Consider the following 14,159-nt stretch of genomic DNA (forward strand, 5'->3'; position numbering starts at 1 on the left):
GCTCCTTAGAATGAATGTCTTTAGCATTATGCAGATCCCAAATGGTTCTTTGTCATGATTGTTTTGTCTTCGTCTCACAATGAATTTGCAATGTCTTTTTCCTCTAGGAATTAATGCTGTCCACTATCCTAAAGACGTAAACTTTACCTACATAAACACATTTATCTGTGAGGAGTATGTCAGACTGCTGAAATCAGTAAACATGGAAAAGGAGAAAAGCTACAACTGCTTAGAGTGTGGAAAGAGTTTTACTAAACACAGTGATCTCCAGAAACACCAGCACATTCACACAGGAGAGAAGCCATATCACTGCTCAGAGTGTGGGAAGAGTTTTACTCAACAGAATAATCTTCAACGTCACCAGCGCATTCACACAGGAGAGAAGCCATATCACTGCTCAGAGTGTGGGAAGAGTTTTACTCAACAGAATAATCTTCAACGTCACCAGCGCATTCACACAGGAGAGAAGCCATATCACTGCTCAGAGTGTGGCAAGAGTTTTACTCAACAGAGAAGTCTTCAACTGCACCAGCACATTCACACAGGAGAGAAGCCATATCACTGCTCAGAATGTGGGAAGAGTTTTACTCAACAGAGTCATCTCAGTGAACACCAGCGCATTCACACAGGAGAGAAGCCATATCACTGCTCAGAGTGTGGGAAGAGTTTTACTATACAGAGAAGTCTTCAACTGCACCATCGCATTCACACAGGAGAGAAGCCATATCACTGCTCAGAGTGTGGGAAGAGTTTTAAGCCTGCTTTATACCTCCGTATAAGAAACGAGAAAAGAGGGGAATATATGAAAGACCACATATACAAATATGCTCCGTACCCCCCAAAAATGTTTTGGTACCTCTGGGGATTCTAGGGGTGCCACCAGGGGTACATGAGCCAGAACAGGTCATATTGAGCACTGTGTTGATGTAGACACTTGTTAGCAGGTCGGGGCTGCATTGTACAGCCACAGACACTCGTCTGTCCTTGTAGCAGGTCTCTTAGTAGTTGGGGCTGTGGTAACCTTCTTGGGTACTGGTGCCTGTGCTGAGACTTCCTCTCTTGTGTGCTCTAGGTGGAAAATGAACAACCTCGGGAGCAGAGAATGCATCAAATTCAAAATCATCAACAGTGGATCCACTCTTGCCAAATCGTTCTCTAAGATGTTAAAAACCCATCGAGGGTGTTCATTTCCTCTCTGGGCTGAGGTATGGACAAATTAAAAAACTTATCTGATCTGGAGAATGAACCCCTCCAAATTATCCTCCTCATTGAACTCGTGGGAGGGACAAAATCGAGGAGGGTAGCTCAAACGGTTCACCATCCTTAACCTGTTTAATCAAGTCCTCAGACAAGATAGGTATTGGAAGATAACCGTAATCCTCTTCCTGATAACGTCTCACCTCGTAAGACTCCCTCACTGTCCTTTAATGGTGGATTATTCTGTGACGTGGCAGGTGTTGTGCAATCAGGAAGCGCACACAATCTCTGAGGTTATTGTTTTTTAACAAACGGGTTTTACTTTGAACCTACGGGGTTGCACACAAATTGACAGTAGACACACAAACAACACGAGCACAATGAGGCATGATAACACTAACGGAACTAACAGGCTAACACACATATGACCAACTAATCATTAGACATAAAGACAACAGACTCAACCAGCAACCTGACATATAACAGAGCACTAAAACTTAACAAACTACACACATGGACATCTACAGACATGAGAAGCTATGAACAAAACAGAAATATAGAAAGATTAACCAAATCTGACTTCCAAAACACAACAGACTGCACAAGACCACAAAACGATCACCATCATTTTTACTTTCACAATAAGTTTCACTATAATATGCACCATTACCTTACAATAACCCACAAAGACTGAACACCAACAATTAAATACCAGAACTAAATTACAAATTAGACACAGCTGAAGGGGAAGTAACACGGGGCGTGACTGAACAGACTAAAAAGTGATACATGATTGACAGGGAGGCGGGGCTAGACATGACACCCTCCTTAAAATCTCAGCATCACCTCTATTCCGTGACCTACAGAAAGCATGGACTACACTTGCTTACAAAGTGAACATACAAGTTATTGTGTGTTTTGGATTCCTGTAAATATATTAGTCCTGAAATTTCAATGTGTTTCAATAATTTAATTAGTTTTTAATATGTGACTAAAGCTGATGTGAAATGTGCATACATGTTTTAACTGGGACTCCATGGAAACCATGGTGGTGTTTTTGACTCTTCTGAAAGTCTGTAAATGCTCTATTGACAGATTAAAAGCAATACTACACAAACAGACCTTTTAGTGTTTTTTGTCTTTAGTTTGTTACACTCACAGAAATGATTCATGGCAGAGGTAAGTTTTATGCATTTACATCTATTTGATTTTATTAAAAAACTCATCTGCCTTAACATTAATTATTATCAATCAATCAAAGTTTATTTGTATAGCGCTTTTAACAACTCAAGTTGTCGCAAAGCAGCTTTACAGGGTTTACAAGGTTAACAATACTATGGGTCCAGAACCCTAATGAGCAAGCCAAAGGCGACAGTGGCGAGGAAAAACTCCCTATGATGGTGGGGAATAGGAAGAAACCTCAGGAGAACCAAGACTCAAAAGGGAACCCATCCTCCATTGGGCGGCCCGTTAACACACAAATACACAAGTCACACATAATTCACACAATCAGACTAGGTAAAAGGTAGAATTGAAAGTTCTGGGTTTTGATATTGTCACTGTAAATGTCTGTTGATGAATGCCAGGCTTTCATTCCGTGTCGGAGCAGTGATGCTGGTATTGTAGGCTCCGACTGCAGTGTTACTTGCCAGGTGAACCCCAGTATCAGCACATCCACCGGCAGCCAGACCATCCCCCAGGTGCCTGCAGGTGCCTGTATCCAATCGTCTTGTGTAGAGCCATGCAAGAAGATAGATAATACAGACTGAGTGGACATGAATTTAAACCACCGTTGATTTAAATGTACGTAGCTCACGTGCCAGTGATCAGCATGTGGCTCCGGCAGACTAATCTATAGCAGCATAACTAAAGGGAGAGGTTCAGAGGTGACCACAGGCATGAGGGCTCACTGAGACATTGCTTTCCAGTCAAGTCATAGTCACAAATAGAGTGATGCCAAGACACAGCTGGATGACAGCATCAACATCTCAGATCACCAGAAATCTCAACGTCTGGGGGCCCCCAAGCCCCTACACCTTACAAGGGGAATTTTAGCTGAAGGCTTGACTAAACAGGTGAGTCTTAAGTCTAGATTTAAAGATTGGAACTGTGTCAGAGTCTCGGATTGGAGCTGGAAGGCTATTCCATAATTGAGGGGCTTTAAAAGAGAAAGCTGTGCCTCCGGCTGTAGTTTTACTAATTTTTGGAACTACGAGAAATCCAGCATTTTGGGAGCGCAAAGGGCGAGATGGGTTGTAGTAATCAATGAGTTCACTCAGATATTGTGGGGCAAGACCATTCAACGCCTTATAGGTTAACAGGAGAACTTTAAATTCAATGCGATATTTAATCGGCAGCCAGTGTAGTGCGGCGAGAGTGGGACTAATATGATCGAATTTCCTAGCCTTGGTTAGGACTCTAGCTGCGGCATTTTGTACAAGTTGTAGCTTCTTTATGGACTGTTTAGGGCATCCAATTAGAAGACTATTACAGTAGTCCAATCTCGACGAGACAAAAGCATGAACTAGCTTCTCTGCATCAGCTAATGAAAGTAAGTGTCTCAGCTTGGCAATATTACGTAAATGGAAAAAGGCAGCCTTAGTGACATTGCATACATGTGTGTCAAATGAAAGATCAGAATCAATAGTGACACCTAAACTTTTTGCAGTAGATTTTGGTGTTACTGAAAAACCATCTAGGGTAAGGGGAATATCAGCCCAATTGCTTCTAACAGCTTTAGGCCCAAGAATCAGTACCTCAGTCTTGTCAGAATTTAGTTTAAGAAAATTAGACGCCATCCAGTTTTTAATATCCTGGACGCAGTTCTCAATCTTGAGAGTTGTGGTGGTATCATCTGGATTAGAAGATATATACAACTGAGTATCATCTGCGTAGCAATGGAAGCTAATACCATGCCTACGAATGATAGTGCCCAGTGGTAGCATATATAATGAGAATAATATGGGGCCCAGTACAGATCCTTGTGGGACACCATACTTTACTTTAGAATGCTCAGAGCATTCGTTATTTACTAGCACAAATTGGTAACGATCTGTCAGGTAGGACCTGAACCAGGAGAGTGTGTTGGAAAAAAGAAAATTAAAGGCTAATAACTTGATGTGTCAATTTAGTGTTTTTCAGGAAGACTGTGGGAAAGCAGGAGTAAGGAGGCCTCAGTGGCCTTGAGGAGAACAGAAGGGGCCTATTCAGTGCAGGATGTGTAGCAAGCAGTTTTTAGATAACCAGGCACACAGACTGGGAGAAGAGGAGCAGGTGAATTTCCATGGAGAGCAGCCAGGATTGGGGAGTTATCGAAACTTAACAAATCGAAACTTATGGACAGAGAGTATGAAAGAAAAGACATCGCCCAGCACGAGAGGCTTTTCGCTTGGACACTGCTGAGATCCACTTGGGTTAGGTAGATTCCTAGGCAACTAGCACCAGTGCACTGAAGAGTTTGTACCACGTATACTTCTTGTGACGGGCAGGGTGAGCGAAAATAAATGGAAGCGATCACCCCAAGTCTCAGGGAAATAGGATGGTTTAATATGTAAAGTGCGCAAACCAAAACCCGTGAACTGATCCGAATTAAGGATATAATAACCAGCAGTCAACTGGTACAAAGACAAGACATATATAGACGAACAAACGACCCTCAGGTGAGACGGATCGCGGGCTCCGCCCACCTGAGGGACGAACACAACGCCACACCCACAGGACAAGCTGCTGCTGTAGACGGGGGCGACCAGTAGGGGGCCGCCGTACCGTGACAGATCCCCCCTCCAAGCCGCACTCCCCTCCACCGGCTGTGCGGCCTACAGCAGCAGCACACAAAACAAAGGGGCAGGCAGGCAGGGACAAGGGACACACCCCCTGTAGTCCCGGAGCTGAAACACAAAACACACACAGGTTAGCTCACCTACCTGGGCGGGACCCTGGACCGACTGGGCCATCAACAAGACAAAACCACGCCCCGGTCGGTCACAGGGCCCTCACGCCCTAACCGGCCTTAAGCCGCATAGCCCCACAGGTGCGAGGACGGCGGGCCACGGCTCCGTGACCGTCCGGGGTGTATGTGTGCAGGTTACCTCCCTGGGGCGTGGCTAAGTCACCTCCTGGACCTACCTCCTCCCGGAGCTGGCCCCTGCCTTCTGCTAGGGGCCACCCCAGCCTCCTGGAGAGTCAGCCCCAGCCGGAGCCTGACTTTACGAGGTGGACTCCTCCACCAAACCCAGGAGCACCAGAGACCGAGGCCCAGAGCACCCTTATCGCGGGCTGGGGAACAGCCCCCAAGGGCCTCCTGGTCACCCCGAGCAGGAGGGAGGATCTCCATCTTCAGCAGGAGCTCTTCGGACCAGAGCCCTATCGTCCCCAAACATTCGGGGGCCCCAGCCCTCTAGGGAGGGGCTCTTTCCGACCGGGCTCCGGTCACCCCACAACATAAGGGGGCTCCTGCCAGCTGGAGACCCCCACAAGGTCCAGGACTGCCACGATCCACCGCCAGGGAGAAGCACCTGCACATAAAACACAAAATGCACACACACCCACACACACAAACACAAAACACAGACGCGCACTGCCCTGATCCCCCTTACAATGGGGGAGGGGTCTCCATCTTAGCAGGGGAGTTCCACCTGCTCAGGAGAACCCCCCACGTTCCTGGTCAGGGCCTCCCTTAGGAGCGACGCCCTCCGTGCCACTCCCCGTGGCACGGGACCATCACTGGTCCACCCCCACACACACACTCAAGGGGGAGGAGCATGTGTGGAATTACACACAACATATCACAGGCACGCGAGAACAACACACACGCAAAGACTAGACAAAAAACGGTGTACAGACGACGAACGGACGAGACCCACACATGCGCGCTCGGTTTAAACACATAACAGCGACGCGCCGCTCGTGTTCGCAGTCACTCTCCACATGAAACACAACACAACGGGGAGCGAGGCGACAGTGAGGAGCGGCTTCCGCGCTTTACACAAAACATTGAACATTCAACACCACGAGCACGCACACTGATCCAGACGCCCGTTCACACGTACACACTTTACACTCACACAACATGAAGAGTTTCCCGGGGAAGACGCCCCGGTCTTCGCCGTGCCACTCACAACACTAACGCACGGCGAAACTCTTCAGACAGACAAACAATGTACAAGAAGAGCTTTCCCAGGGCAGACTGCCCTGGTCCTCGCCGTGCTACACACATACACAAAACACATAAGCACGGCGAAGCTCTTCACACAAAACACCACGCAGACAAACACTTACCACGAGACATGACCACGAACGAAGGAAAAAGCAAAAGAGACTGGCGGCTTCCGAAGGTGGCTGGTTATTCTGTGACGGGCAGGGTGAGCGAAAATAAATGGAAGCGATCACGCCAAGTCTCAGGGAAATAGGATGGTTTAATATGTAAAGTGCGCAAACCAAAACCCGTGAACTGATCCGAATTAAGGATATAATAACCAGCAGTCAACTGGTACAAAGACAAGACATATATAGACGAACAAACGACCCTCAGGTGAGACGGATCGCGGGCTCCGCCCACCTGAGGGACGAACACAACGCCACACCCACAGGACAAGCTGCTGCTGTAGACGGGGGCGACCAGTAGGGGGCCGCCGTACCGTGACACTTCTATTATATTGCATTCATTAATATTCTATATAAATCATTTTAAAAGAACTTTTGTTGTCAAGACTTTGCTTGGACCACTCAGTCAAAAACCAGTCGGTTCATCGGGGCGGTGTTGGGGCCCGTCTGGGTCGGAGAAGAAAATTCCCAACAAGTGCTTAACCTCTTATGCCAATGACTGTCTCCAGTCTATTATCTACATAATCTAATCAATTCTAAAATGTATTGAATGTAATTAGTTAATTTATACCTACACAGTTGAAATAATTACAGTTGTAAATCAAACAAGGTTCTGTTATATAAAATGTATGTAACTGGTTTTCATTGAAGTTATGAGAAATGAAATGCGCTGCTCTCCAGCAGGCAGGTTCATGTGAGTAGCAGTCGTCCATGCCACGGTAAGCAGACCGAGACATCCTGTTTTATTACTTTAAAATGTGTCGTAATCGTGCAGTTTATATCACATCACATCAATATAAATGCATTTATATAGTTCTTGATTATTTTAAGTAGTTTTATGTCGGTCATGTTGCTGGACAAGACAATACCAACACATGCCAACATCACAGCGAACAAACTTGCTTTTTCACGACATCTTAGCTAGTTTGGTAATACAGTTTGATACTGGATTAAACTAACCTATTGCGGTTGGTTTTCATGCAGGTTAAAATTACTAGTTATATCAGTTGCAAAGCAAGCCAGAAAGCATTCTCTTTGACCACAACATTTAGCATATTCATTTTGTAATAAGTTAGGCGCTGTCTGCTTATTTAAAGGTGAACTTGAGAACTCGTGCCATGGAGGTGTTTTGGTAGGTGCAAACTCATTACATTTTGACAAAATTCTGTGGTGTGAATGTACAATATGGAATTTCTGTGATTCGTGCAAATCTGCAATATAAAAATGTCTTTTTTGGGGGGGTGTCAATGTGCTTCACAAGCTTAGTCGTGAGTACAAATAACTTTGTTGGAGTGTTTTACAGATGGGGTGGTCCACTAGGGAAATGTCACTGACTTTGTTAGCCTCAGCACCTGTGTTTTAGTGAGTCTCTGACATTAACAAGCATGAATCATATGTGTTTGTTTGTTTTCCCAGAATGAAGACATCAGTGTGAGGCGTGATTGTGTGCTGAGTTGTCTGAGCATCTACCTAAATGAAGACCTGGTCACACTGGTTAAAGAATACGTGGTATGTCAGCCTACTGTCTTTTGTGCCAGATGTAATTTCCATCCAGATGTGCAGGGTAACGTGCCGTTCATGAGAATGGGATAGACATGAGAACACATTGACCTTGACCACCAGTAGTTTATCATTAAGTCCAATGGGTTGTTTGTTTATAATGAGAAATTCCCAAAAGTAAAGTGGTGGTAGTGCTGTCGCTTTGTAGGAAGTAAATCCACTTGGTCCAGAGGAACCTGAGGATAAAGTGGGCCAGGTTGGGGCACCTAAACCTAAACTCCTTTACTATGCAAAGGATGACAATTCTCACCAAAACAACAAGGTGAGGACACAGGCACTTCATATTTCTTATGACCCAGCAGCATGATTTGGAAGTGTTAAGTAAGAAATGCCTTTCAAAGAATGTCAAGTCATTTTGATTCTTGGTTCTGATCAGCTGGATTCTAGTGTTTGTGTGTGTGTGTGTGTGTGTGTGTGTGTGTGTGTGTGTGTTCTCAGCACCTTGAGAACATCACACAGAAGGAAGCCTTCTTGTTTTCTTTGAACATATGGCAAGTACGTGGACATGTTAACTGAAACTATAACCAATACAAGCCTGATTAGCAGTTGTCCATTTCACACCGTCTCCCTCTCATACTTTGTCTTCATCTAATCTCCTCTCAGTCTCTTTTTCTCTCCATCCTGCTCTTTTCACTGTTGTCCCCTACTGTCTTCTCTGTATCTTTCTTTCTCTCATACTCACTCCTCTCCCACCAGTGTACCTTCACACAATTTTGCATGGGAATTTAAAAAGGTGACAAATTTGGTCGTAATGGGTTATTCTCAATTTTGTTCCTTCTACAATGTAATTTACAAATATGTCATTGCTGTCTTTCTTGTAGTATGTTTAGCATTGCTGTTCATGGAGAAAAACAATGGGATAATTAGTGTTTTTCTCTGTGAAAAGGCAGCTGAGGATCTGAGGCAGTCAGAAAAGCCAAAGCCAGATGTCAAGAGGTAAGTCATAAAGCAGTGTAGTTGGAAGCATGAATTATTTTTGCTCTTGGGGCTGAATATTGACTAGAAGGGGGTGTTTCCAACAGTCGAGGAGTAAAGGGAGAGATATGGGAAGGTTAGGGAAAGGTTGGTTCTTTCTCTTCTTTATCATCCTCCCTCCAACCTTCCTCTCACTCCTACTGTCCTCTCTTAGGCCAAGACAAGACAGCTCACTTCTTTACGGGTGCTGAAAAGTTGAATCATTTCAGCTTTTCAATGCTGCTCTCTTGTTTATTACGTCACAAGGTAAAGTTTTGTGACCAATTTGCAAAAACTGGACAAAACACAATGTGAGTCAGCTTTAGACATAACGGGTATGATGCACACACTCTACCACTTCCTGACTGGAAGACTGCATCTTTATTTCCTCTACCATACTACTGTTTTAAGTGATTTATCAGGTGCCCAGGCTCAACTCAAACATGTGAGAACAACACTACTCCTTCATATGATAATTGTCAGATTATTTATTGTCACCTTGGCAGAAAAGTGCAAAATATTCAAGAGTAGTACTGCACACCTGATTAATCACTTAAACTTATAGTATACGCAGGAAATGAAGGTCTTCCTGTCAGGATGTAGTGGAGCCTGTGCATCAAGTCTATTATTCCAGTGATGAGAGTAAGAAGGAGAATAAACCTTACCCCTACAAGAGCTTAGGAGAGAGAAGAGGTGAGTAGAGAAGGAAGACTGTAGAAGAGAGGGAGAGGTGGTTGGAGAGGTTTGCCTCCTTTTCTTCAATTCGTTTTCCCTGCACCAATGAACAGTTTCTTATTTGGCTCTTACAGCAGCTACTAGCTACGTATTTACATCGCTGATCTGAATAAAATCAGTGGGAGGGTTCCTGGTTCTGTATTGTTAGATGTATTTTTAGTTGGTGTGTAGTTAACTGCATTTCTTTAGCAGGTCAAAGGCTTCATTAGGAAAAGAGCAGGCTCTGCAGTCTCCCCAGAAATCCCTCTGTCTTAAAGAAGCACAACGCCTTACCCCCAGTGGTGGATCAACCCTTAAACACGTGAGAACAAGTCTACTGTAAAGGATAATTGTCAGAGTTTTTAATTGTTGTTGTCATCTTGATTGAAAAGTCCACAATTTAAGAGAAGACTGTATATAATCTCATGTTAACAAAAACACACAATGCATCCTTATGACGACTCTTTTTTTCCCCAGGCTTTTAGGAGGTGATCAAAGGTCTTAAGGTCATTGTTACCTTGAACATGCATCCATCTCATTCTCATGAACGCATATATGCAGTGCTTTAAAGCAGTGGCGTGCACACATAGACATCAGGTGGTGCTAAAGCACCACCAACTCTGCCCTTTATCAATGAAAGTGCCCTTTAGAAACTTCGGTTTTCATTTTACTGAGGTCGGTTTGAAATGATCTTTTGAAAACCTGAGCGATTAAAAACAATGCCCTGAAATGAGCCACCACCTCGCACACACCCGACCTCTCTCTTCCTTTAACACCAGATGCGCTGCAGCAGCAGTTCAGTTCAGCGAGTGGAAGGAAGCGTCTTCAGCACAGCACGCAAGTCACAGATAGACTTCTTCTCCCGTGCCCCACCAGCCAAGTCACATACACATCAAGTCAAATCGTACCGTTTGCCCTCTAAGACCAACGTGAAACCATTTTGTTGTGCAGTAAAATGTCTCATACAGCACCAAACTACTAAGCATTTTTTGCTGACTGGTCGTGAGGACGACCACATACAAATAATTAAGGTAGAGTTTGCAGATCTATGTGTTAAGCTGAACATTTTCTGTTGTATAGGTTTTGTTAGACAACATAAATTAACACATTCATTTGTGAAAGAAGAAACTGGAAGTTCCCCATTACCTGTGAAAAATGCCCATCTGCATTCATGTAATGACAACACTCAGTAGCCTATAACTCCTTCTTGTTCTTTTTGGTCTTTTTACTGTCTTAATTGTAGGCCTATATTGATTTACTAATTGCAAAATATATGCAACAAGGCCTGCAGACAGTGGAGGGTAAACAGAAGTTAACTGAAGGACTTAAAAATTACTGTATATAGTTAATATTGGATATGAATTTTATAAGTTGGCTGCGTGACTTTTCTCCGTTGAAAACTCACGTTTAGAGAATGTTACAAATAAAATGTCAAATTTCATTCAACATGTGCTTGTAATTTTTTTTATAATTAGGTGTACCACGTGCGCTAAACAGTGCCCTTCAACCCCCCCGAGTACTTGCCCCCCAAAATGTCTGTGCACACCACTGCTTTAAAGAAATATCTTCAAATTAACATTCAGTTGGCCTAAGGATGAGCTGCTTAGATTTTGGTGGTCCAGGTTAGGGTCACACAGCTCATCATCCTGTTCTTTCTGTTCCAGGACATTGAATCCAGAGAGGCTGAGGCAGATGTTGCCGAGCAGAGGGTCATGGTCCTGATGGTAATGGACGCTTTGCTGATGTTGGTGTTGTGCTGGAAGGTGTGGAAGTTCTCCATAACCTGCAGAGTGTCAGCCATACATGTGTGATGCTTTATGGGCTGATCTACACACTCAACTTGAGTTATCCAAAAAGCATGCGTACATTCGAGGTGTACCAGAAAATCCTGATGGACCTGGACTCAACCAAGCTTTCACCAAAAGTACAGGCACTGAATATCAAATTGCTCCAGTAATTTGACTGGCAGTAATGCACTTAAACAACCCCTACCTGATTTGTCTTTTTTCCTCAGTCAGAGAGGATCTTGTGTTTAAATGATCCCTTAGTTATTGAAGGGTATATCGGGGAAATACCTGTTTTGTTTTCTTTTAGTGTTGAAGCATTTAACGGGAGTGTTGTGAGAGTGTAGGTGGGTTCATGGATGGCCGGTTTCTGAAGTGTGTTAGCTGGCAGTGTTGTATTGGCTCAGCTCAAACTGTATTTGTCATTGTTTCTGAATTCTGTATGATCTGGTTGTCTTTAAAAGATATTTAAGATGTTGTAATTTCATGTATTTAATATTTAATGTGAAGTTCTAATGCTAATAAAGCTTTTGAATCAACAAGATGGTCTGATTGTTCTTATGCATCATTAAGATTGTACTAAATGGAAAGACAGAATGTGATAAGAGATCACAGAGATGAAAGAAAACAAAACTGAGTCTCAGACATGAAGAATTTAAGGCATTTTCCCCACTGTTTCCAAATGTTTATCTGAAGTGACAAACCCAGATGTGTATCATTACTATGTTGCTGAAAGAGTGTGTTTACACCAGAGAGGCAGTGAAAGCTTACTGCAATTTAGATGCTTATAATTACTTTCTCAGTGGAAAAGTTGATGCAGAGGGCATCAGAATTGTATATGGTGAAGTTGGAGCAACCTGCCAAACACGTCACTATTTCTAAAACATACTGCACATGTTTCTTAGTAAGGAGTGGGGGTTGTTTTGTTAAACTCTATATTTAAATTATATATTTTCAATGATTTGAACATTTATTCAGCTTATTAGAAACAAACGTCGATTAAAAAAGACTTCAGAATCGCCTTTATTGTCATTATAATTTACATTACAATGAAATTTGATTCTCATCCAAGGTGTTTGCCAGTACAGTAAATACACACACAACATAAAACATAAATCTATAAGTTGAGGTAGTGCCACATATACATGGTTCGTAGATTGCTTGCGTGATATTTTGAATATTGCACAAGCTATATTACAATGTATGTTACAAGTATTGCACATATTACAAATATTGCACATATTGCACGTGGGAATTATTTACATGGGTTATATTTCACATGGCTTGGGGATTTACATTTTTGCAGTTATTTACATGTATTTAGTGCAGTGATGGCTCTAGGGTAAAAGCTCTCATTAGGGGTGCTTGAGCAACCCTAAAAGGGTCCAGACCAGAGGTGGAAAGAGTACTGAAAAATTGTAATTGAGTAAAAGTATCATTACTTTGCCTAAAATCTACTCAGAGTAAAAGTAAAATTACCCATCTCAAAATTTACTCGAGTAAAAGTGCAAAATTACTTCATTTAAAATGTAATTTGAGTAAAAGTTACTTAGTTATTTTCAGTTATTTAATGCATGGATGAATCATGAACCAAATTCAGCACAAGTTGTTTTAATCGATTTCAAAGTGTATTTAAGTGCACATCCACACTTGCAAAAAGATCAGCTGAGCTCAGGAACATACTTCCTCACAGCACAAGGACAGTCACAACCTGTACCATAAAGTGCAAACAATTTTCAGTCCTATTATCCAACGGACAACACTATGATAAGTATAAAGAAATTTAAATTACAAATTATTCAAAAAACAAAATGCACACAAAATTAAGTGCCCACAAGATGCCACAAATCAAACTAAAATGCAACAGGATTCCACTACTCACAATAAAATGCCCACAGGATCCCACAATTTAAAAGTAAGTGCTCACAGGATCCAACTATTCAAAATACAGTGCCCACCGGATCCCACTATTCACAATAAAATGACCACAGGATCCCACATCTCAAAATAAAACAAAATGCGCACAGGATTCCACTATTTAAAATGCTCACAGGATCAAACTATTCAAAATACAGTGCCCACAGGATTCCACTTTTCACAATAAAATGTACACAGGATCCCACAGAACCTGAGAGATAGAATATTTAAAGATAGAACAATCTCATTCTTTTGGAAAAAAAGTGCACCAGATTACGACCTGATTATGAGTCAATGGAAAGGACGTGCGCAAGGCAAGGCCATGCAATTGGCATTCAGTTCTGGGACTCTGGGAAGTTTAAATTTCTGCTGTTTGTAAGGATGTACGAATCATTGGGTTGATCCAGGCCAACGTGCCACTACATTAGTAAGGCACATTTTTGCATCACAGATTATTTGCACATTTATGGAATTTAAGAGCTTTTTATTCACATAAACAAATTCCTCCTCAGATGGTGCCTTTGTAAATGTGCAGTCGATCGCTCCGATTACATTAGTGAAACCGGTTATCGCTGCAAATTGCGCTTTAATGTTTGCCTGGTCAACCGCTTCATATGGGAACTTTACATACCTAGCTGACATGCAGATGATCCCATCCAAAACAGCTGGCATGGTCCGGCTCAGAGATGACTGGGATATCCCCGGCCGGGC

At 42.9% G+C, this 14,159-nt stretch overlaps 1 protein-coding gene across 1 annotated transcript in view; it reads left to right on the top strand.

Annotated features, from left to right (window-relative positions):
* Window positions 1-14,159, top strand: part of LOC143497154 (uncharacterized) — a 109,576-nt gene continuing 95,417 nt past the window's right edge. The window contains 2 exon segments of the mRNA XM_076992953.1: window positions 1-749; window positions 10,107-10,138. Of these exon segments, the coding sequence (XP_076849068.1) occupies window positions 80-749; window positions 10,107-10,138 (702 nt within the window). The 5' untranslated portion in view covers window positions 1-79.

The sequence above is a fragment of the Brachyhypopomus gauderio genome, unplaced genomic scaffold (genome assembly GCF_052324685.1).
Source record: "Brachyhypopomus gauderio isolate BG-103 unplaced genomic scaffold, BGAUD_0.2 sc101, whole genome shotgun sequence".
Lineage (NCBI taxonomy): Eukaryota > Metazoa > Chordata > Actinopteri > Gymnotiformes > Hypopomidae > Brachyhypopomus > Brachyhypopomus gauderio.